The sequence below is a fragment of the Quercus lobata genome, chromosome 3 (assembly GCF_001633185.2).
Source record: "Quercus lobata isolate SW786 chromosome 3, ValleyOak3.0 Primary Assembly, whole genome shotgun sequence".
Classification (NCBI taxonomy): domain Eukaryota; kingdom Viridiplantae; phylum Streptophyta; class Magnoliopsida; order Fagales; family Fagaceae; genus Quercus; species Quercus lobata.
The window spans coordinates 66,310,283-66,333,936 of NC_044906.1; the positions used below are offsets into that span (position 1 = coordinate 66,310,283).

Sequence of the window (23,654 nt, forward strand, 5' to 3'; positions counted from 1 at the left end):
GCATTCCCAACCTCAAAATGCCATTTTTTGTTCAATGCTACCGCATATGTGACCTTTCGCACATACCCAAATATGACAGCTTTGTCTTGCCAAAACGAGGTTGAATTGGATTATTTGGGTTTGGATCTAAATAAACAAGTTATAGTGAGTAGAGATCAAAAATAGGTAGGACTTCCCATAAAAAAAAAAAAAAGGTAGGACTAAAAAAATTTAGTAAGAACTTTTATAAGAAGCTTAAGAAAATGTACTCAATGTTGATAGTAAATTCAACATCATAACATATTTTGTGATTGATAAGTGTACCTCAAGCTAATGGATGGTATCGTCCAAAATTTTCATGTAATTAAAAGAAATTTAATTTAACTTTAGTATACAATAAAATTGGGATAATAAAAAATTTAGAATTTTAAATTTATAATAACTATGGTTTAATATAAATAGATAAAATGTTGCCACATATCTAAAAATGAAAGAGATTTTTTCTATAAAGAAGAAGAAGAAGAAAACGAATCAATCAGATTGACTCGCGATTCGACTTAACCTGACCAATTATTTAAATGAGTATAATAAATAGTTATCCATAGTAGTTTTCATGAGAAAATCAAGCATAATTGTGCGTGTTTGAATTTATTTATTTATTATTTAGAATGAATAAGAATACGATTGTATCTAAAGAAAATTATAAATAAACTATACAAACTCATAAAAAAGAAAGAAAAATCAATTTCAAGTCTCAAGCAATATTGTTAATTCCATTTTAGTGCATGTTTTGATGTGTATATTGAAACATAAAATTTTGGTATTGATTAATTCTGACCTATCGTTTTGAAATTATCGCTAGTATATATAGATAGGTAAACACAAATACATTGTTAACATCTACATTTAATTATCGTCAATGAAATAATAAGAATAAAATCAAAACAACATAATTTTTGTTTTTATTTATTTATAGAATCAAACTGAAATTTGACCGGAATGACCGATGTGGGAGTGGCAAAAATAACCTGAAATGGATCAGAATTTAACCTAAAGTGGAATGATGCAATTTTTCCTCTCAATTTGTTTACTAATATGGAATGCTAAGATCGCAATTTTTGCTATAATTTACTTATATAGTAAGCTGTGAGTAATAGAGTAAAAGTAATGAGTTCATAACCCAATCATTCATAACTTGTCAAGTAAATAAACTGTGAAAAAGATTGTGTTTCCAGCATTACTTTTTTTCCACGAGACAGGAAGGGAAATCCACAGAAGTGGAACAATGGTCTCAAGTCTCAATTGGCTCAATCCAGGTCGAGGCACACTTTCTATTTTTCATTTAAAAACAAATAAATTTGGACTTTTCCCACGCGCAAAAGCCATGGCTCGAACATCGAAGTCCAACCCTGATATAAAAAGGCCCCCGAATCATTTCAATGGACAGAAGAAGTACTACTACCAGCAAAACAATTGCAGTGACAGTCCCTCACTCTACTCTTCGACTCTCACACTCGCTCACGACGTAGGGTTCCCGTTTTCTGAAAATTCTTCAACAAGGTTCAAGTAGAACCACTTTCTCATGGATTCGTCTTCAGCTTCGTCTCTGCAACTAGCCATGGCGGCCTTGGTGGGAGCCTCGTTCATGGCCATCTCCGCCTTCTACTTCCACAAGCGCAGCGTCGACCAGGTCCTCAACCGCCTCATCGAGATCCGCCGTAACCGCCCTCTCAATTCCGTTAACAACCACGAAGACGAAGAAGAAGACAGAGAAGCAGAGGAGGAGATAGACGGCGACGGAGGCTCCGGTTCCGACGAGGAAATGGTGATCGATCGGAAAATGTGGTCCCGGGACCTTTCGAAGTCGCTCGACGAGAACTCGCTTCGCGGCTATAGAATCTCGTCGTCGCTGCCCAATGTGGCTCCCGGAAACGATTTGTTGGATGAGAACCACAAGTTCGATCAGCCGATGAGAGCTCGAGCCAAAAGTTATGCTGCTACATCGCTCGATAAACTCAATTTGATCCCCTCGGGGCTTCCGCCTCTTCGATTTGATCAGAGAGATGGTATGAAACTATGAATTTTCTCCTTCAATTTTAAAATTAATTTGATTTTTCAGTGATATATTCTTTGCAAAATAGTTTGAGAAAATTCATTCTTATAGAAGAGAGATTAAGATAATGCTAACTGTCAAGTTTGTAACTAGTAAGCAAGATTAGCTTGTCTAACTAGGAAAAAGAATGCAATGTTTGTGCAATTAAGTTGAATCAATAGTTGCTTAGGGTGTAAATTAATATTCATTTTGAAGTTGATTAAAGACGTAACAGAGAATATGACATTGGATAGAATACAATTGCAGAAAAGATTACGTGTGGCCGACCCTGACTAGCTTGAAATTTTGGCTTAGTAACATTTTTAGAAGTAGTAAAAAGGGCACGTCAATTAAGGAAGTGACAGAAAGTATGAATTTGGACAAAATAGAATAAAGAAGAGGAATACATGTGGTTGACCCTGACTAATATGTTGAGTATCCATACCCGACCCCAAAAAATATGGGACTAAGGCTTTGTTGTTGTTTTTAACTACTACCCAAAAAATCTAAAAAATAATGAAAGAAGAGAAAACAAAAAGAAAAAGAAGCTGAATTCTAATTGCCGTGATTAATATAGTTCTAATGTTGCCAACATAAGCCCCTGATTGCTTGATCTTGATGTGTAAATGCTATTTGAATCCTAAAGAGCAGCACATTTTGTTATGCTTTGGCTGTTTGCAGGACTGGATCGGTTTGTTAATCATTCTGCAAAGTATACGAGGGTGGCATCTGTTGGTAGGCTAGTGACGCCAAGGTCCCCCGGTGGCAATGCTTTTGATGATGATGGGGATTCAGACGACGATGGAACCGAGCTTACAAATGGAGAAGACATGCTTTTTGACTATGGAAACATAGATTCTCCAATTGATTTCACAAATGCACAAGTATGTGTAGTTATATCAACTTATTCATATTTTAATACGCTTTAGCTTGAATTTTAAAAATGTTGTATTTAGTTTTAGAAAGTAAATCAGTCAGTTTACCAAAACTAGGTTATGTATGCTACTGAATTTATTAAAATTAGCACAATGGCCTTGAAAATAAACTTTAATCTTGTGTCTGTTTTGTTATTCATTACTATATGAGTAATGTCAATGTTGAGAAAAATACCAAACTGTATATATATATATAACAACAACAGCAGCCTTAGACTACTTTAAAACAGCCTTTAGACATATATTGCTAAGTTAATAAGCTTTATAGGTTTTGAGATAATATGGTAAGGCTCTTATAAAAAATAAAACAAAAGAAAAGATAATATGTTAAGGCTCAAGTATTTTTCCCCCCACTCTGTTTACAACAATAGGGGGGGGGGGTTTGGAATCGAACTTAGGTTCTCAACTGGGTAGTGTTATTGATCCACAAGGCACTTGGTTCCATAGTGTAGTTATATAATCTTTATTAATACCACTATGGTATCAACTGTGAGGATGTATTTATGATTAATTGAGAAACACTATGACCTTACTTGAACAGGATCTGTTCACTTATAGAAAATTTAAAAAAAAAAAAAAAGGATTAATTGAGGAACAAAATTCATTGGACCAACAGAAATGAGTGGCCAATCTTATGGGCGAAAAACGTCAACGGATTGTAGTAATATATAAGTTTCTCAGTTTTCTATGTCTTTATAGTCATTGTTTACATACAATCTGTGATAACCCAAAAAAAAAAAGAAAGAGTATCCAGAATAAATCTGTTTTGCCGTTGATGGATTTGCAGGATGTAAATTCAAACAATCAAAAAACTTGCAGCATTCAAAAAATAGATGAAGCTAGGAAGTGTATCCAAGATAAAATGTGTATGGCAACTGCAACTGAAGCAAAAGCTAGTGTAGATCTGCATGGTGATGGAAAGGTAGATACACCTTCAGTGCACATGGTGGGGAATGATCCTAATTTTGAAAACACCGTTTTAGCTCTAAGAGCAACACTCCATGGTATTTTTAAATTCCTTTTTCCACCTATTTTGTTGGAGATCTGTCTCTCTTATTGCCTCAAATTTTGTTGAAAATTGAATTTGTTGGCTATATTATTTGCAGACTTACCCATTGGTGGCATTCAAAAATCTACTTTTTTACTCTACTTAATTGCAATTATATGTAGAAGAAGAAATGTGTTTTTAATAGTTACAGAGAATAGGCTTATTCAACCTCTGTAAATGCATGGTTGTTTTAATATTATTATTTGAAGAAGGGACTAATTACATGATGCCTATTTCTCTATTTCTCTTGTAAGAACATGTGAGGTTGGAGTCAACAAGCAGAGAAGAGGAAGAAGTACAAAAAATGATTCGTGAATGTTTAGATTTGCGTAAAAATTATGTCTATAGGGAACTGGTTGCTCCATGGAAGAAGGAAACTGAGGGGAAATCGAGTGCATCCAATATGAACAGTGATCCCTTTCACTTTGAACCTGTTGAAGCAACAGCTGTGAGTCATTTTTTGCTTGTTCATGGTGTGAAATTTTTAAAGATTTTTTCCCTGATACGTATGAAAGCTATGTGAATGTTTACATTCAAGTACAGTCATTCATTTGTTTGTTGCTTTCTGATTTTCCAAGCAGCACCGTTTCAAAATGGTAGATGGAGTTGTACATGTTTATGCAAGTGAAAATGGTAAGCATTGCAAAGTAATTCATTGTTCAGTAAAATAAACATTCTTTGTCAAATACTTAATTAAATGTATTTTTGTGTTAGCATTTAGTTTTTGGATTATAAGAATATTAAAGCTCCCTCTCTCTATTATAACACAGATACTATGGATCTTTCCCTGTTGCAAGTTCAACAAGATTTTTCACTGATCTGCATCAACTCCTAAAAATAACATCTCTTGGAAATGTTCGCTCTTCATGCCATCATAGACTACGATTTCTTGAGGAGGTAGCATCCTGCAATCCCTGTTTTGAACTTCTATTTTGTGTTCTTCATTTTAGCCAATGTATATCACTTATACCTGAACATCATACAGAAGTTCCGCCTTCATCTGTTAGTAAAAGGAGATAGTGAGTTTCTGCTTCAAAAGAGTGCGCCACACCGTGATTTTTACAATGTCAGAAAGGTTGATACACATGTGCATCATTCTGCATGCATGAACCAGAAACATCTCCTACGCTTCATCAAGTCAAAGCTAGGAAAAGAACCTGATGAGGTTGAAACTGTTTTTTTTTTTGGCCCCTCCAAACTGTTTGTTTAGTGAATCAGGTCTATCTTTAGTTTCAACCAACATTGGTTGCATCAACCATGGGCAGTGCTGGTTTAATATGTCTTACAAACTTTCTCTCCCTTTTCAATTTATTTTTGTTGATGCTTCTTAATTACACTATAACTCTATTGGACAGGTTGTCATATTCAGAGATGGAAAGTATATGACCCTTAAGGAAGTTTTTGAGAGCTTGGACTTGTCAGGGTATGCATTATTATAGTTATCTTGATTTTTGCTAGAAGAATTCTCTCTCTCCCTCTCTCTGTGTGTGTTTTTGCATGTGTGTCCTTGTTTATCTAAACTGAAGGCAATTGCAATGCAGGCATGATCTTAATGTTGATTTGTTGGATGTCCATGCTGATAAAAGCACATTCCATCGATTTGACAAATTCAACCTTAAGTATAATCCTTGTGGACAGAGCAGACTCCGAGAGATATTCTTAAAGCAGGACAATCTTATCCAAGGTTTGGTTCACAATAACAGTTTTAAAACTACTTGTTGCCTGCATAATCTTTGATGATTGCAATTTGGAATGAGAGTCAATTGCATTTGGAGAAACATTTGGAATTAGAACCAGCCTTTTGTTTTGTTCATTTTTTCTGTTCCTTTGTAATTGATTTATCTTTTTTATTATAAGTTCCTATTTGGAAAATACAAACATGAATACATCATTTAGAACTCTAGATTTTCTTATGCCAGAATCTAACAGATACATTTACGACAATTGGATGTGTCATGTGTGCCTAATCTGGTTTTACAATATTACTAGGTTAGTTAATTCAAATTGGTGAGGCGTTTTGAGACTGAAAATATGATTTGTAAGGAAATGGAATTAACGTATTTTAGCATTATTGACTAGTGCAAGAAACGAAATAAGTTTGAATAAGCATGCTTAGCAGAGTGTTGATCTTAATTACTTGGGTTATCTACATGAATATTTTCTTGCCATTGTACTTAAAACCATATGCTTTTAGGTCCTAATTATGCCTTCTCTAACTTCCTCTGGGTCCTTTTCCTTTTTGTTTTTTCATTTTAAATTTTATTTTGATGCTTACCTTTTGATTAATTTTGAATCAAATCACTCCAATATAGGGTGGGTAGGTACCTTGAGCCTAATTTTATATACAGGGTGATGCTTTAAACTTGACATCTCATATTTTGCAAATTATGTATTGGTTTAATTCTTTTTCTCTTCTGTTTTACTTTATCTGTATTTATATTGAACTGATTGTTTTTTTTTTTGCTTGGGTGAGTACTACAGGTCGGTTTTTGGCAGAAGTAACCAAGCAAGTTTTAGTTGATCTTGAAGCAAGCAAATACCAGGTTTATATCAATTATGATGTTAGAAGATATGAAATGTCAAATTTAGTTCCGCCTTGTTCTCTCTCCTGTTTCATAGTATGCTCATGTTCATTATTGTTGGGTGTCTTGTCGATTCTACTGGATAATCCTGCAGCTGCAGATATCTCAGCTTACCTAGTAATAACTTTTTACTGATTAGGTCTTTGAAAATACATTAGAGCAACTTGCAAGAAGGGATATGCATAATTTTTGCACCATCATATTCTGCTGCATTTAAATTTAAGCCAAATAGTCAGACTCTTATAGTTTCATGTACTTATATAGAGAGATTTTTGTTCTTTTAAGAAGAGATTTTTTGTTCTTTTTTTTAAAAAATTACATTGGAGTCTCATAAAGCTTGCTGAACTCCTTGAATTTTGGCTACTATATCTGTACTTGCTGGGCAACTAGGTACAAAAGCCAAGATTTGATTGCAGATAGTTGCTATTTGTTTTGTAAACTTTTTATATGTAAGAATTCTTTTTGCTCTCATCTGCTTAATTCCTTCTTATCATAATGGCGAGTGTTACACTTGCAATTAGTTTGGAAGTGAGTACCCCCCCTCCCCCACCAAAAAAAGAGTAAACTTGGCAGTATGCTTTGTTTGTAACTAAGGGGTTGATATGGAACACAGCATAGAATTTCAATAAAATAAATGATATGGAGAAAATTTTGGAACGTGAATAATCCAAAATGTGGACTATATCCTCTATCAGTCGGACATATGACTGCTGCATATATAAAATTGATTCCTTTTATGGAAAAATTTCTGTTGTGTAATTTCATTGATATTGGTTTTCATTTTGGGCCTTTTGGCACACATATCTTAATCTTATCAGTTGTCTCCTAAGTATAACTCAATAGTAACACCAATTAGACTGTTGTTGGTCTCAAAAAGTTGGTCACTTTGAATTCTAAAGAACATATGTCATTCTGTCATTTTCAGATGGCTGAGTACAGGATTTCCATTTATGGAAGGAAACAAAGTGAATGGGACCAGATGGCGAGTTGGTTTGTTAATAATGCTATCTATAGTGAGACAGCTGTATGGTTAATTCAGGTAATCTATGTTTTCAGCCTTTTCTTCTGATAACTGCTTAGTATGTATGGCTAATTGTCTGTTCACTGTGCTGGTTCTTGTAAAATGATTTGTTCCACATTGCTGGTACCTCATGCTCATTATAATATTGTTTATAATCAACTTACTTTGTATGTTTATATGTGTCATGCTTCTGTCTGTTATAGCATTATGGTGCAATTAATTGTTTATTTACTATTTATCACTTATTCAAATGTGATTTTGAACAGGAGGTATATTGGACCAAATGGAATGAGGATAACAGAGGGGTGTGTGTGTGTGTGTGCGTGAGAGAGAGAGATTTAGTGTAACTTTCTTTAGTTTTGCATTCAGATATAGACATGGTCTTAATGGAATCCATTAGTATGGAACATTTTCTTTTCCATGTGAAATTCCTAGTATATGAAAGAGTAAAAAAGTGCTATTGTTGTTGTCGTTCACTCGGTGGCAAAAAGATCATGTGGAAAAGTAGCATTAGGCCATTTGATGTTACTCCAAATTAAAACCAGTGGTAATTAATAAACCCCATTCTGCATGGGGCATTATTCTAACATTGTAACATTTAATTAGTATGGAGCATTTTCTTTTCCATGTGAAATCCCTAGTATATGAAAGTGTAAAAAAGTACCATTGTTGTTGTGGTTCGCTCGGTGGCAAAAAGATCATGTGGAAAAGTAATATCAGGCCATTTGATGTTACTCCAAATTAAACTCGTGGTAATTAATAAACCTCATTCTGCGTGGGACATTATTCTAACATTGTAACATTTAATCATACTCCACATTTAGACTGTGGATAATTATTTTAATGTTAGTGTTTGTATTTGGAGCCTTATGGAACGAGATATATCAAAGATTTAGACAGCAATATGGCCTCTATTCTGAGTGGAAAAAAATCATTTTGAGTAGTCAATTTGGACCACCCTATTGCTTGTGATATTATGTATGAGAATTTATTAGAATCTGTACAAAATATATTTGTCCTGCACCTGTATGATCTTGAGCCTAATGATAATTTGTTTATTTTGTGATACATAAGAGATTGTGTTGGATACTTATTCTGACTGGTAATAAAAATGACATAATTTTGCATCAATGGTTCAAATCTATTTGGAGCATCACTTCTCTTAAGATCCTTCACATGTTATCTTTACTGGTGTATTATTAATTGCTAAGTTCTCCTCAAAATTTCAGTGAGCTTTATAGTTCTATGTCCTTTTCATTAACTTCTTCCCCCCCCCCCCCCCCCCCCCCAAAAAAAAAAAAAAAAAAAAAATCAACTGCATGTTATCTTTACCAATGTATTATTAATTGCTACTTTCTCCTTAAATTTTCAGTGAGTTGTATTTCTCTTTTTCATTAACATTTTTTCCCCACTATTTATATCAACTTTAATGTGCAGCTACCGCGGCTATATAATGTGTACAAGAAATTGGGAATTGTTACCTCTTTTCAGAATATTTTAGATAACGTTTTTATTCCACTATTTGAAGTCACAGTGGATCCAAATTCTCATCCTCAATTACATTTGTTCCTGATGCAGGTTAGTTGAATATATCATATTTTTGTATATCCCCTTTTTATTTGACAATTTTATAATCATTCTACTTCTTGTTGATTCATATGGAGTTATACTAACTCAAGCCAAAAAAAAAAAGGAAAAAAGACGGAGTTTCACTATATTCCTCATTCTTTCTTTTTGTTTCTTTTTCCATTTGTCTTTTGATAGTAGTACTAGTGTTGTAGCTTCATAAAAAAATTGTTATTATAGATCTGTTTATTGCGTTTTACATTTTTTAAATAATTTTACATCTGAGATTTTACATCAACATAGCATTGTTTTTTCAGTTAAAAAAAGAAAAGATATATTGGCTTACAGTTACAATTATTGCTGCCATCCAATGTGATTATTTTTTGACTAATGCTGCATGATGCAACTGCCAGTTTGTCTTTCTATTTGACTGAAGTGGCTCCTCACCATGCTCTTTGAAGAACGATAGGGCCATAATTGTGGGATTGAGATCAGATATGCCGGTTGCCGTCCCATGTCAGTTGGGAAGGTGTTATTAGCTTCACAAGTCTTAAACCATAACTTTTTCATGGTTACTTATGTCAAACACTTTTTTATTTAATTATCAAGAGTGATAAACCATTGCAAGGTGTGTGGTGAACTTCATTTGCAAACCTCTAAAGAACTGTTGACATATTCAGCAATTCCAAAATGGTATTTGTTGACTATTTTTTGATATTGTTGGCCATATCAGCTGACCCATATGTTGAAGTTGATGATACCATAACTACTCAATGGAGCCTTGGTTCCATTACTTGGGGTCAGCCACAGATCCTTTCTCCATATGCCTAAGCCTGAAACATACACTTGGCAATCATTTCTTTTGTCATTACCCACCCTTCATTTTTCTGCATTTTTTATTGTCCGTTTCTCTTTAAGTTGAATTAAAGCACTTGTTTAAATTGTTTACTTAGAGGTCCTACAAATAGGTCCTCGTGTTGAAGGCCAAACCATCCTAGATAATTGTTCCCCATTTTGACTATGTGTGTGCCTCCTTAGCCTTGGGAATGCATTTATTTATTAGGGTCTATTTGGATACCGCTTATTGTTGAAAACTGAAAATACTGTAGCAAAATAATTTTTAAATGTGTGAATAGTGTCGTGGGACCCAATTTTAAAGTTAAATTTGCATTTTTTCCAAGTTGCGGGTCCTATGAACAGTGCCCATGGACCCACAGAAATGAAACGCAGATGCATTGGATAGCACAAAACACGCTATCCAAACTCACACTTAATCTACTTTAACCTCTTTGTTTCTGTCATATTGGATTGTTACCAATTATGAGACCATGGATGAAAATAAGCATTTCCTATTTTTTATGATTACATACCCTTCATACCATCCAACTTTTTCTTGACGTTTCTTTTTACTCTAGGGGCATAATAAGATTAGTTGATTTTCAATTCAGGTGGTGGGTTTCGATCTTGTAGATGATGAAAGTAAACCAGAACGGCGTCCTACTAAGCATATGCCTACACCGGCCGAATGGACCAATGAGTTCAATCCTGCATATTCCTACTATGCTTATTACTGCTATGCAAACTTGTATACTCTCAACAAGGTATTCTTATATTTTATCTTCTCAGCAAACTACACCTTGTCCTCTTACATTCTACAAATTCTCACCCTTCTTTTACTATATTGCATTATTTTACCCTACCTAAGAAAAAAAAAAAAAGTAGAAATTGATATCATGCTCTTGTCTTCTTTTTTCAGCTTCGTGAATCAAAAGGAATGCCAACAATAAAACTTCGGCCCCACTGTGGAGAGGTTTTTGTCTTCTACTGTTGTTTATGTTTTTATTCTTTTACGTTTACTAAGATGCTTATGATTTTTGGAACCTTTGCAGGCGGGTGATGTTGACCATTTGGCTGCTGCTTTCCTTCTATGCCATAATATATCTCATGGGATTAATCTGCGAAAATCTCCAGTTTTGCAGTACTTGTATTACCTTGCACAGGTTCACCCACTTGTTTTTGCTTCTGTCTTGTATTTGTTTATTTTCATTTTAGTTTTCCTTGCTAGCCAGTATGTCATAATCTGCTGTCCTAAAGTAATTCTCTTTTATCTTTTCAGATTGGTTTGGCCATGTCGCCTTTGAGCAATAACTCCCTTTTCTTGGACTATCATCGCAACCCTTTTCCAATGTTCTTCCAGCGTGGCCTAAATGTCTCGCTCTCAAGTGATGACCCTTTGCAAATCCATTTAACAAAAGAAGCTCTTGTGGAAGAGTATAGTGTTGCAGCACAGGTTGGTTAACTACTATTTTCTATCATTGGTCATTGTCATTTATCTCTTATAGAATGAAGTTTTGCAGGTCTGGAAGCTCAGTGCTTGTGACCTCTGCGAGATAGCTAGAAATTCTGTCTATCAGTCTGGATTTTCACATTCAGCAAAGGTGAGGGACTTGACAAACAACAATCTTTTGAGTTGGCCTATACAAATCTGAAGAAAAAAAAAATCATGCACAAACTGAAATTAATTTGTGAATCTGAAACTTTATGTTTCAGGAAAGTGTGTCCATAACTCCAACATGTCTACTTTTTACCTATGAGAAAGACCTATTAGAAGATTGAATATTTTGAACGCTTGGAAAATCATACTCATAATGATTGTGCTTTATGCTACAACGCAAGCAAAAGGAAATATGCTATATTAGTTAGGGTCCATTTGGGATAACTTATTTTCATTTGCTTATATTTTGGCTTAAAAAATAAGTTGGGTAAAAGTACAGCTGAATCTAGCAAAAGTTAGTCTTTAAAAAGTTGTGCATAAGCTAGTGGTGATTTTTTAAGCTTGTTCAAACACACATGGACTCTAGAATGATACATTTAAAAAAAGAAGAAGAAGAAGATGACTTAGGGCCATTGCCTGGTACACTGGCAAGGTCTTTGGGTGTCAAGCACTTGTGCATGGGTTCAAGTTTTGTGAGTGTTCACTTCATGCAAGAATAGGATCATCATGCCCATGCCACCCCTCGCATGATTCCACCTAAGTGGGACTTGCACTAGGAATAGTATTAAGTTATAACCTGAGGTAATGAGCTCTAACTCAAACTTTACATCCTCAATTATGGGATAGAGGTTAAAGTCATGCATTCATGATTCACCAGATGCATGTGTAACTTCATAATAAAATGTGTTGTGTATCCAACCTGATATTGAGCTACGTTTCTTTAACATACAACTGATAGAAAGTTGCTTAAGGAGATGGTTCCATGAATTCCACTGCTCCCATGTTTGGGGAAGGAGATTAAAGTTCTTGCTATGAATTGGTGTATCCTTTTAACCTTTCCAAACACCTACTCCCTTTTGTTCTCTATTTGGGTCTGCAATTTGCAGCTGTGTTTTTGGCATGGAGAAGCAGAATAATTACCAAAAGTTGGTATTTAAATAGTAATTCTAATAATGATTATGATAATATTCCTCTTGCAGTTGCATTGGCATGGTGATAAATATTTCTTGACTGGCCCTGAAGGAAATGATATTCACAAAACAAATGTTCCCCAAATAAGGATTGAATTTCGATATAAGGCAAGTTTTATGATTATTGATATAAACCATAAAATGCAATCAGTTCGATGCCTGTTGTTTCCAGCTAATGAGATAGATGTTTTGCAGACATGGAAGGATGAGATGCAGTATGTCTACTCAGAAAAAGCCAGCCTTCCTGAAGAAATAGTCCCATGAAGAAAACAATATAGATTTCACTGTATCCTGGTAGCCAATGATGCTAATGAAATGTGGAGTTAAATTAGGGTTGATGTCAATATTTATAATGGCTTATAACTGCCAAATTCTGTTGTAAATTTATTTAAGACCCTTCTTCTGAGTTCTAAGTTCTAATTCACTGCTTCATTCAATAGAAAAGTAATAGAGTAGTAGTTTCTAGAGGGAAAATTATTAGAGCTTTATACAATTTTGTTAGGCCCATATAAAAATGTCCCATCAGAAATACCAGCTTAGCCAGTTTTTTGTTCAGGTCGAGTGGGGCTTTGAGCTTTTATTGGTAAATGGCAATTTTGGATTTGCATTGCAAGGCTCCTTGAATTGAATTTAAATATGATATTTAGAAAATGACATCTTTTTGGAATTTATAGCTTTTAGTCTGTTGCATCTGATTAAGATACCAAATGATCTGGCTTGGATTCTTGCCTTGTCTACTATCATCTTTATTCACTACCCAATGGTGAGGAACACATGAAAAGGTGCTACGGTTCTGAAAACTTGTCTCAGAAAAATTACTAAACTGCCTCATAAAAGTGCCATATTTCCTTGAAATGCTCCTAAAGGTGCCTTTTAATATTTCTTTTCTCGTTTGATTTAGACAATTCTTTTCTCTTTTGTTTAGACAAAAAGCCTCCTGTTGAGCTTTACTTTGTCACATGTTGATGGGAAATATATGGTAGTGTCCAAAAATATTATGGAAATGATATTGAACAGGCAATTCAATGCTCTAAATAGTGCTAATTTCTCATTCAATTATGTGGTTTTGTGTATTATGCAAATGTTTCAATCTAAGTTGCTGGTCGCAATCTGAAATAGGCAGTGTTCAATTCTTGGATGCTTCGTCCAATTGAAAAGGAATCATAGAAAAGTGAAAAACAAGAATGCCAGGAAGCATGTCTCTTGCGTTTCGAGGTAGTTGAGTACGGAAGCATATGCCTCACATTTTTGCCTTAAAAGTTACAGCTTTACTGCCGCAAATGTTATAAGCATTGGTTTGTTTGCTAATGAAACTTCTAATTCATAAATACTCCAAATAAGTAAATGGAAAAAGATTTTAATTTTTTGGGTAGTTTTTATGACTGATTGCTTTTTATCATTAATTAAGAGATTTTACCAATTAAATTCAAATTCAAAAAATCTTAAGAGATTTCACCCATTAAACTCGAATTCACAACATCTTATTAACTTTTTCAGTTTAAAGTTTAAACCAGCGAGAAAAGAGGGTGAGATGAAGGAAATAAAGGGGAGGTTATATTTTCCTTTAGGTGTATGATTGCTTTGAAGAAACTGGATGGAAACAGAATTATATGAGTCCCACAATAAATTATAAATGTGGTCTTTATCTCTCCTATTAATAATAAAACGAAATTCTATCTTTGATGTCAAAAAAATAATAAAACGAAATAAATGCTGAGCCTTTCTGATTCCTTATCCTTTTATCTTTTTCACCAAGCCAATTAAGAAAAAAAACTCATTTTTCAATTTTTTTTTTCTTTTCATTCCTCAATCCAATTATATTAGCCAATAATTGGTTGACAATGATAATGAAGGGATAAATGGCATACTCTACTCAAATGATATATTACTAGTACTAGATTACTAATTGGAATTTAACCAATAACAACACAAACAAAACCATTCTAACAAGCACTTAAGTGGATTTCAGTTAGTTCAACCAGTAAAGTATCCCGTGGTCAAATAAGGTAAATTGTTCAATCTTCGCCTAGACTAAATAAGTTAGCTCAACAATTTACTAGTTTTAATTAGCTTAACCAGTAAATTATTCAATCCCTACCTACACCAAATACCAATAGGTGTTTTAATTTGATTATAAAAACATCTATAAGTTAAAATTTTTTCTTTTAAAAAAAATCACTAATTGTTTTTTTTTTTTTTTTTTGAGAATCGGTCATTTATTTATTTGTTTACAAAGAGCACTTAGGGTTAACTTACATAATTACAACTAATCCCAAATCCTAAAAACCGTTCAAAATCCCAATAATATATATATCCAATGGAACCAAAAAGAAGTGCACCCCAGCTCAAAGTCATTACCCATAATAATCCCATAATAATAACCCCCTACTAGTCAAAAAATACACTATTTCACTTCCCCCCCTAAAAAGTCCCCCTTTAAAAAGCCTTATTAAAACCCTATCCACCGATCCAACTCAATTTCCACCCACCCAAACCCCCCACTTCAGCTCACACATCTCTCTCTCTCTCTCTTTCCCACTCTCACTCTTTTTCTCCCTCGCCGCTCTCTCTCTCTCTCTCTCTCTCTCTCTCTCTCTCTACAAAACCACCTCTCTCGGTGGTGCCCTTTTTAAACCAAAACACACACACACACACACAAAAGCCAATGGCGGCGACGGCGGCGGCGTCATCCGACGTGTCAGAGGGTCCAGTCCTGAACCTAATCAACAAGCGCCTCCGCGCGCTGCGCAAAAAGCTCAACCGCATAACTCAGATGGAAGAAGCCATCGCCCAAGGCAAACCGATCAACAAGGAGCAAGAAGAAGTCCTTCGCTCGAAACCCGCCGTCGTAGCTCTCATCGACGAGCTCGACAAGCTCCGCCAGCCTCTCGCCCAAGCCGTCGCCGAAGAGCTCTCTCTTTCCACTCAGCGCCTCCACCTCTCCCCCTCCGATTCCGCCGCCGACGACACCGAAACCAATAACGACAACGACAACAACATCAACAACAATTACAAATCCACCGCCTCCTCCTCCGACGAGCAGAACCGGAACGACGAATCTGACCTCGGCCTCGTGGAGGATCTTCTGAATCTGCTCTACTTCGGCTCGCTCTTCGATGTGAAGTCTCAGGGAGATTTCACCGCCACGATGCTGACGAGGACTCACGAGCGCGGCTGCTGCTTGACCTACGATTACGTCACCGACGACGCCACCGATCTGCTCGGCGAGCGGGACCTCGATTCGATTTCGCTGCTCGGCGGCTTGTTGATGTCTCGGCCCGTCGATTCGAGCTTGTCGCATAAGAATGCGTTGTTGCGTTGCATCGAGCACGCGAAGCTCTGGCTCGCTAAGTCCGATCGGCCTATTGATTCCAATGCCAACCTTACTTGTATAATCTTTGATTTGAATATAATTCTCTTTGTTTTGAATCAATTTTGAAGAATTGTGTGTGTGATTTTGATTTTTTTGGTGGTGTTGTTGTAGATTTGGCATTGAGAGAGAGGCTGAATAAGATTATGGCTTCGGACTATTTCACCACCTCGCCGGAAATGAAGGCTCCGGTTGAAGTTGCAGCTGGAAATTACGCCTCTTTTCAGGTACCGATCACGGGGCCAACACAAGTGGAGGGTTCAGTTGCTCAGTTCCAGCATCAGGTATAACTTTTTTATGATTTCGGTTTTGTTTTCTGCTATTTGGATTTTGATAGCGATAAATTTGCCGCAGAACTTCTAACCAAAAGATTGATTCTTTAGAAATCAAGTACCATTCAAAGAGTGAATTGCCTCTTTGAGTGAAGAAGAGAAGGGCTTTGTATAGAAAGCCTTGAGCCATGTTCGTCGCCCTAGGCTCACCATTATTTCTTTTTTCTTTTTTTTTTTTGTTATGGCTGCATTGTGTTCGGTCTTATATTATTCGTTATGATATAGATTTACGCATTGCTTTATTCGATGACTTGCATTGTAGTCTTAATATGAGAAGCTTTGTTGAGGAATTGGTGGAATAATGTATTTATAGTGGTTGGCGTTTTACTCTGTAAATGTGAACAATATTTGATTTTTCTAGAAGCTTAAGATGATTTGATCGGGTTATGCTAAAGTGATAATAGTAATGTGACTGCGTGTATCTATTTATGTGCTTAAGATGTGTTGGGAGTTGATAATTAGCACTCACATTACTAGAATCTACTGACAGTGAAAAATGAAATTTTGGTGGCTAGTTCCCATTTGTGCAGTAACCTATGGATTGTAGAAACAGTGAATGGGTTTTTTTTTTTTGGACTTATTATATATGAATGTGTAATGGAGTGTATTAATTTTTGGTAATATATGTAACACAAAGGCCTTGAAATAACTATAAGCTGGTCAATATAAACCTTTCTCATTTCTGTATTATATATATAGGTTTCTAGTTCCTACATTGAATACTGGGAGATGGGCATTAAAGTTTACCATTACATTACATGCATAGACGTGTGATTTTGTGAAGCTGTTATGTTAAAGCCCATAGATTTTCAATCTTAAAGTGCACACCTGTTCAAAAGAGAGCATCACAAAAGCAAAACAATGATGAAAAAATATTTTTAATAAGAGTAGTTGACCAAAATGTATAAATCATTAACAGTCAGATGCAATTGTCACATTGGTGGAGATAGGTGTTGTGTTGACTGGTATCTGGCATGCTGTTTTTCATAGGGAATTTCTAATTATGGTGACACTGCCTTAAGAACCTACCTCTGCTGTACTTTTATAAGGATGGGTTTTTGCTATGCTGTCGATGGAATTTAGCAATCTTAGAAAACATATGCCTTTTTTTTAATCCTAAACAGAATAAATATGCTTGTCAGTATCCATGATTGACTGGTTTTCTATACTTGTGTCTGTGTCCCACACTCCCACTGTCTATATGGTTGCTTCAGCTCTAGAGTGTGTTTGGATGGGGAGTAGTAGAGGGAAGGGGATGGGAAGGGATATCTTATCCCTCATTTTTAAATCCCCCAAATTTGGGGAATTTGAAGGGGAGGGGTTCCAATTATATTTAAAAAGTATATAAATTGTCAATTTTTCCGTTATGATGCCAATGTATGTGTGCGCACGTGTGTGCGTGCATGCAAAATAAGGTCATAATTCTCAAATTTATATGACCATTCGCCTCCCCTCTGCTTCCCCTACTAATTTTCTAAACATTCAAACAAGGGGTGAGGTTAACCATTCTCCTCCCCTCTCCTCCCTTTAAACTTCCAAACACTCTGTTAATGCTCCAGGGAGCCCCTATTGCATTTAATTAATGAACTATTTAGTATTTACTAATTATCGCCTTTGGAGAACACATAATTCTTTTATTATAGTGATCCCAAGATTAGATGGTGTTTTTGTTCTAGATTGGTAAATTTGAATTTACAAGTTAGAACTTATAGAAAACACTGACTTACTAAAGTGATGAGTGTACTTTATTTATGAAAATACAAAAATATGAATTTGAAAGAAAATCAAATTCTATTGAAGGAGGAATAATTTTCCATTATAAAAGGCATCCATCCATCTAACTCATAATTTAATTGGATAATGTTTTTTAAAAAGCTATAATACTTTTTTTGCATGATAGAAATGTCTTGCTTTTTCTTTTCTTTTTTTTTAAATTTTAATTTAATTAATTATTTTTATTTTTTTTGTTTTGGTGTATCTCTTGTAAGCTTTTCCGTTTTCAATGTAAGTCTATTACCTGTTAAAAAAAAACCTTGCCTGCATGTCTTACATTCACTTTTCTATATTGGCCTTTCCCTCCTAAAATGATATTCTGATTTTTTTTTTTGGGTGGGGGATGCTCTCTTGAATATAAAGCCAGCATGTACAATTCTTTGTTAATTTTTACTTGTAGTTCCTTAAGCTTTGTTCTTATGCAACTCCAAATGCACTTTAAAGCTTCTTAGTTGTTTTTATTAGAAACTTGTCTGTTAATTTAATTTAATCCTTACCAAAAAAAAACACTGATGACCCAAAAAAGGATAATTTGGTTTTTTTTTTTTTAATGCTTATTTTCATAAGACTTAATAAAATTGATAAAATTATATATCCAAATGCCTCAAGTCCCTTGAATCACCTATGTGAAGTACTTTTCAGTTTCTGTTGTACTTTGTCTTTTAAAAAGTAACTTGTTATTAAACTTTGCTCCATAAGAATTAAGATACGCCATGTAGGTTTAGATTTTCTCTCTGTTATTGAGTTTGGGGCGCACCTTCAGGAATAGATACACTTACCCCCCTCACCTTCCCTCACCATCTTTCCTCCTCCCCTCCATTGGCACCCTATATTTTCTATTTTTCTAAGTTCCAGAACATATATGGAGTTATCCGGGTTGAGATTTAGGAATTTCTGTGGTTTCTTTTAGTTATCTTTTATTGAAAATTATTAATTATGCTTCTTTTAAATTCCATTTTAGGTTTTTATCTCATGATTTTTGTAATCAAATTCAATTAAGTTTAACATGGCATGATTCAACATGATGAACCCAGTAAACTAGATTGATAAAAATAGAAAAGTCTTACCAGTAAACCAGATTGATGCAGCACAAAATGTTTCAAAGAAGTTTGCAGGGAAAAGAAAAGAAGGATAGTTACACATTACCGACCCTTGGTTTGGGCTGATTGCGCTTTGATCACTTGTGGTTTAAAAAGTATCACTTTGCCTACGTGAGGCTAACTCTGCTACACAACTGTAACTCACCTCTGTGCCCACCATCAAAAAATACAAAAAATTAAAATAAACAACTAATTGAGAAATCAACCCCTCTCTCTCCTCGTCCTATAAAAAAAATTCTTCTTTGGGTTTATGTTCAGGTTTTAACAAAACAAGCAAAGGATGGGTAGGAAGAAAGGTCTACTAATGCCAATCAATCACAAAAGCCACCTTTCTCTTTAATCTCACTAGGTTTTCATTTCTTTTCTTTTTATCTTTTTTGTTCTTCCATTTTTGGCTTTCTTTTCTCTCTCCTCCTGTTGTAAAGCATTATGGGTTCTCGCCTATTCAGCAAGATTTCTGTATTCCCACTTTGAACTCTTTCTTTCTTCTCTGGAACACTTTCTTGGATTGTTGAGAACTATTTGAGTTGAAGAAGACAAAGCTGTATTTTATCTCTTTGTATTTGAATCATTCAATCACACACCCGCCTCTATTACATCTCTGTAAGTCTTTAGTCCTCTAGGTCTCTCTTCTTTTTCCTCTCTTGGTCTCTGCTTTTCTCTCTTGTATTAAAAGCTGACAGAGGACAAAGGAGAACAACATCAAATCAGCACTGGACAGCTTCAATTTTCAGGATTTCGGGTTGGTTTTTGGTGCAAAAAATGCTGGAAAATGATAAGTATGATAGGAAAAATAATTGTAGGATTTGGGAATGAAAAAAAAAAAAAAAAGGATTTTGGAATGAAAAAAAAAAAAAAAAAAAAAACCCGGATCTTGGTTTTCTTTTTTCCCCCATTTGTTTTATTCCCAAATAGTCAAATACTATCATTCCTTTTTGCCATTAGACAGACACCCTATAATCCTCATTATTTTTTCAGCCTTTTTGTCTCTAAAACCTAACCCTAAATCCTTAAAATCAGAGCTCTCCAGATCTGTACAGGTTTGTTATTTGTTGTTCTGTCCTACGTCGACAACTTTTTAGAACTTTACCTTTCTTCCAAGTACAACTGCTCTTTTCCCAGCTTATTTTTTAAGCAGAATAAAGCAATGAAAATTACGTATCCTAAATGACCAGTAAACGAAATTCCTGTGCTTCAAGGTTAGAAGTTGCAAAATCTTGCCAAACGCTATATTTTAAGCATTAGTCCAGAGAAGTGTAGGCATTTCCGTGAACAGAACTTCACATAACTGGCACGCTATATTTTTTGCAATTTTGCTGAATGAGCATGTGCCATGTAGTCATACTTTTTAACCTGTCTTTTGTCAACATGTTGTAGACAAAGTTGACTTCAACCCGAAAAGAAAAGTCTAACCTTACTTTTTTTATTAATTTTTTTTTTTCTACTTCTCGTTTTAGATCCTGAGCTCACATTTATTTCTTTGGAATTTTTGATGTCATAACTGATATGTGTCTTTCTTTGAATTTATACTCTTACTAATGATTTCATATTCTAGTACTTGAAAATTTTGACATCTTGTTGGGAGTTGTGGTCTTTGGTTTTCTGCTTGTTTGGGATTCAATGGGTTATGCCTCATACTGTTCTTGAGTTGTTTGAGGCTTGGTAAGGAAAGTTTGCGCGACATCGACACATTGATGTTTGGAAATTAGTGCCTCATTGCTTGATTTGGTGCATTTGGCATGAAAGGAATGCTAGAAGCTTTGAGGGTTGCGAATGCTCTTTGCTGGAGATTAAGTCCTTTTTCTTACACTCTCTTTGAATGGAGTGTGGTTTTTTCTCATTTTTCTTGTTCTTCCTTTTCTATTTTTCTTGACCATTGTTCTTTTGTTTCTTGATTTGTGCCCCCATAGTACATCCCCAATGTACTCGGTTTGGCAATCTTTTTATTATTAATAATATTCTTACGTTATTTATCAAAAGAAAATTTTGACATCTTGTGTGGCTTGGTAAAAAGCTCTTGCTACTTTTTATGTTAGAAATGAATGGTGTGAGTTTTGCAAAGGCTTCCTATCATCATTATTCAAGTTGCTGAAAATAGAAGTTAGTAAATTTGAAGCCTTTTGTCCTTTCCCCCACACCCCCCCCACCCCCCCAACCCCCCTCCTCCCTTTCTCCCAAAACTTGATTTGAGGATGTTACAAAACAAGAATTCTAGGTTTTCTGTTGACTTGGTTTCCAAATCTTATGATATTAAATCCATGATGAATTGTACTCAAATTATAGCAAATTGAGTGAGACAGCTTATGGGGCTGGTAAAGGAGAGAACAGTTAATGCTTGGCTGAGGGCACATGATGGGTCGTTGGTGTGATGGCCCTCTCAATGTAAGGAGAAGAGTGCAAGGTTTCTTGATAATAATCAATTTTTTTGAATAAATGGAAGTCTTTTAGAATGGTGTAATGCAGTTTACTGGAGGAGTGCCTGTCTCAACTTAGAAGAAACTTACCAGAGAGAATAGTTGGAAACTAGAGTATTGCAGGAGCATTAGGAGGTGTTGTCATGAATTGCAAAAGGCATGAAGGGAAAGGGCAAAGAGCTCTAGCTCAATTGGCAGTTCCTTCTCCCATAAAACATGGTTGGGGGTGAGGTTGTGGGTTCAAAAATCAGTAAAGGGTGTGTGTGTGTGTTTATGTTGGAAGTCCTAAGTTTCGATCTTTTTATGAGACAGCAATTGAATTGCTATTCATGCCATAATTTAGAGAGCCTTGGTAAAATATCGCTGGTTCAACCAATCTTACATTAGTTTTTTAATAGTCAGAGGCCTATTCTAATTGTTTTTCCTTTTTCTGTAGTGCTTGCTTTTGTCAAGTTGCTCTGAAAAAGAAATGAGTTCAAAATGCAATTTTACTAGTTTCTTTTTGGCACTCCTCTTTAGGCATTAATTAATGTTTATTAACAACTGAGCTGTTCCTGTCCTTGTAGGAGTGCTAATAAGTTAGTGTACTGCACCTTCCTTTATATTGTTACCATTTACATTTTTTCTTTCTTTTTTGGCTATGGATTTCTCGTTATATTCTGTACTGTAGTTACCTACCGTGGTTGCATCGTATTCTCACCTTATTAACTTTACATCCCTACCCCTGGTTATGCACTCCCTAATTTCTTGCATCTTTGCATAGGACCAGGACGCAGGAGATTTTCAAGGACAGGAAATTGGTGATGATGAATCCAGTCCTGTGGATGAACTGCAAAAGGTGCTCTAAATAAGCCCCATTGCAAACCTTTCCCTTCAGTAGTTTCAATTCCTTTTACTGATAAAAAAAAAAAAAAAAAGTTTCAATTCCTTTTCTTGAATCATGTGTGGCTTCTGCTTGTCAGGATGAAGTAGAGACAGAAAGTGCTGCTGAGGTTGTCTCAGGTCAACATGAACATATTCCATCACAGGCAGAGCTAGAGCATAATGAGGTAGATTCGCAGTCAAAGGCACAACAATACAATCCCAGAAGGCCCTATCAGAACCAAAGAGGTGGGCGTGGCGGTGGTGGGGGTGGCCGTAGGGGTTATTTCAATGGTCGTGGAGGTCGGGGCAGTGGCAGGGGAGGCGGACCCTATCAAAATGGTCGCAACCAATATTATGAGCAGCCTGGAAATTATTATCCCAGGAACCATTATAACAATAGAGGAAGGGGTGGCAGGGGAGGTGGGCAGTCTTACAACAATCATGGTTCAGTCGTTCAAGGTGGCCATGCCCCAGCCGATGTTGGGGTTCGTTCATAACATATTCAACCATTAGATGTTCATATGGTGTTTGTTACTAGCATTTCTAGGTGGGTGGTGAAAATGCTTTTTCCCGAAACATATATTTAATTTGGTTGCTGTTGATGAATTCACCATTCCGGACCACCTTTTTGTAGTTCGGTTAATGCAGGATTTTTCTTCAGAACCTTGTGAGAAAATTAGTTTTTTTTTTTTTTTTTTTCAACTTCTTTTTATTAAAAATTGCCATGCCTGGACTTAAAGTCTTGGCTTTTATTTTTTGGGTGTGGTTGCCTGGCAGTTGACCATACCTGATGATAAGCACTTGAGATCTTAGACGAGCAGTGCTTCAGCCTTAACCTTTGATGTTGAGAATCTATGGTGTGATGAATACGCAGTTTGTTGCGTTTTCTGATCTGATGCAGCTGAACCTTTTTATTAGATTTTAGAATATCAGAAGATTTTCCATATCTGTTTTTGTCTGTTTAGATGATCAATGGCATCTTCTCAAAAAAAAAAAAAAAGGTTCAATGGCAGAATATATATTAGCAGCAACTTTAGCGAGTGGCTCAGAAGAAGAGAATTGATTGGGAGTTCATTATATATATATATATATATATATATATATATTATCATC

The 23,654-nt window shown here is 35.4% G+C and overlaps 1 protein-coding gene and 1 pseudogene across 3 annotated transcripts; both read left to right on the plus strand.

Moving 5' to 3' along the window:
- Positions 1 to 1,363: 1,363 nt before the first annotated feature.
- On the plus strand, positions 1,364 to 13,243 carry LOC115982942 (annotated as a pseudogene). Its single transcript, XR_004089788.1, has 19 exons — positions 1,364 to 2,045; positions 2,753 to 2,955; positions 3,794 to 4,010; positions 4,309 to 4,502; positions 4,636 to 4,687; positions 4,825 to 4,951; positions 5,040 to 5,219; positions 5,410 to 5,477; positions 5,596 to 5,738; positions 6,536 to 6,597; positions 7,562 to 7,675; positions 9,095 to 9,235; positions 10,672 to 10,824; positions 10,980 to 11,033; positions 11,113 to 11,223; positions 11,340 to 11,513; positions 11,581 to 11,661; positions 12,698 to 12,796; positions 12,884 to 13,243. The product of XR_004089788.1 is annotated as an AMP deaminase-like (transcript).
- Positions 13,244 to 15,145: 1,902 nt separating this feature from the next.
- Positions 15,146 to 23,233, plus strand: LOC115982944. 2 transcript variants are annotated; one of them, XM_031105705.1, is made up of 4 exons: positions 15,146 to 16,077; positions 16,173 to 16,342; positions 22,441 to 22,515; positions 22,640 to 23,233. In XM_031105705.1, exons 1-4 carry the CDS (start codon positions 15,354 to 15,356, stop codon positions 23,036 to 23,038), a joined length of 1,368 nt encoding a protein of 455 aa, XP_030961565.1. In that variant the 5' UTR covers positions 15,146 to 15,353; the 3' UTR covers positions 23,039 to 23,233. The 2 variants fall into 2 exon arrangements, with proteins under 2 accessions (XP_030961565.1, XP_030961566.1); XM_031105706.1 differs by having other exon boundaries at positions 22,447 to 22,515.
- Positions 23,234 to 23,654: the final 421 nt, after the last annotated feature.

Coding starts and splice junctions, on each gene's coding strand:
- LOC115982944 (XM_031105705.1), top strand. CDS start 15,354: ATGGCGGCGACGGCGGCGGCGTCATCCGACGTGTCAGAGGGTCCAGTC. Junction 16,078..16,172: donor TTCCAATGCCAACCTTACTT/GTATAATCTTTG, acceptor GTGTTGTTGTAG/ATTTGGCATTGAGAGAGAGG. Junction 16,343..22,440: donor TTGCTCAGTTCCAGCATCAG/GTATAACTTTTT, acceptor ATCTTTGCATAG/GACCAGGACGCAGGAGATTT.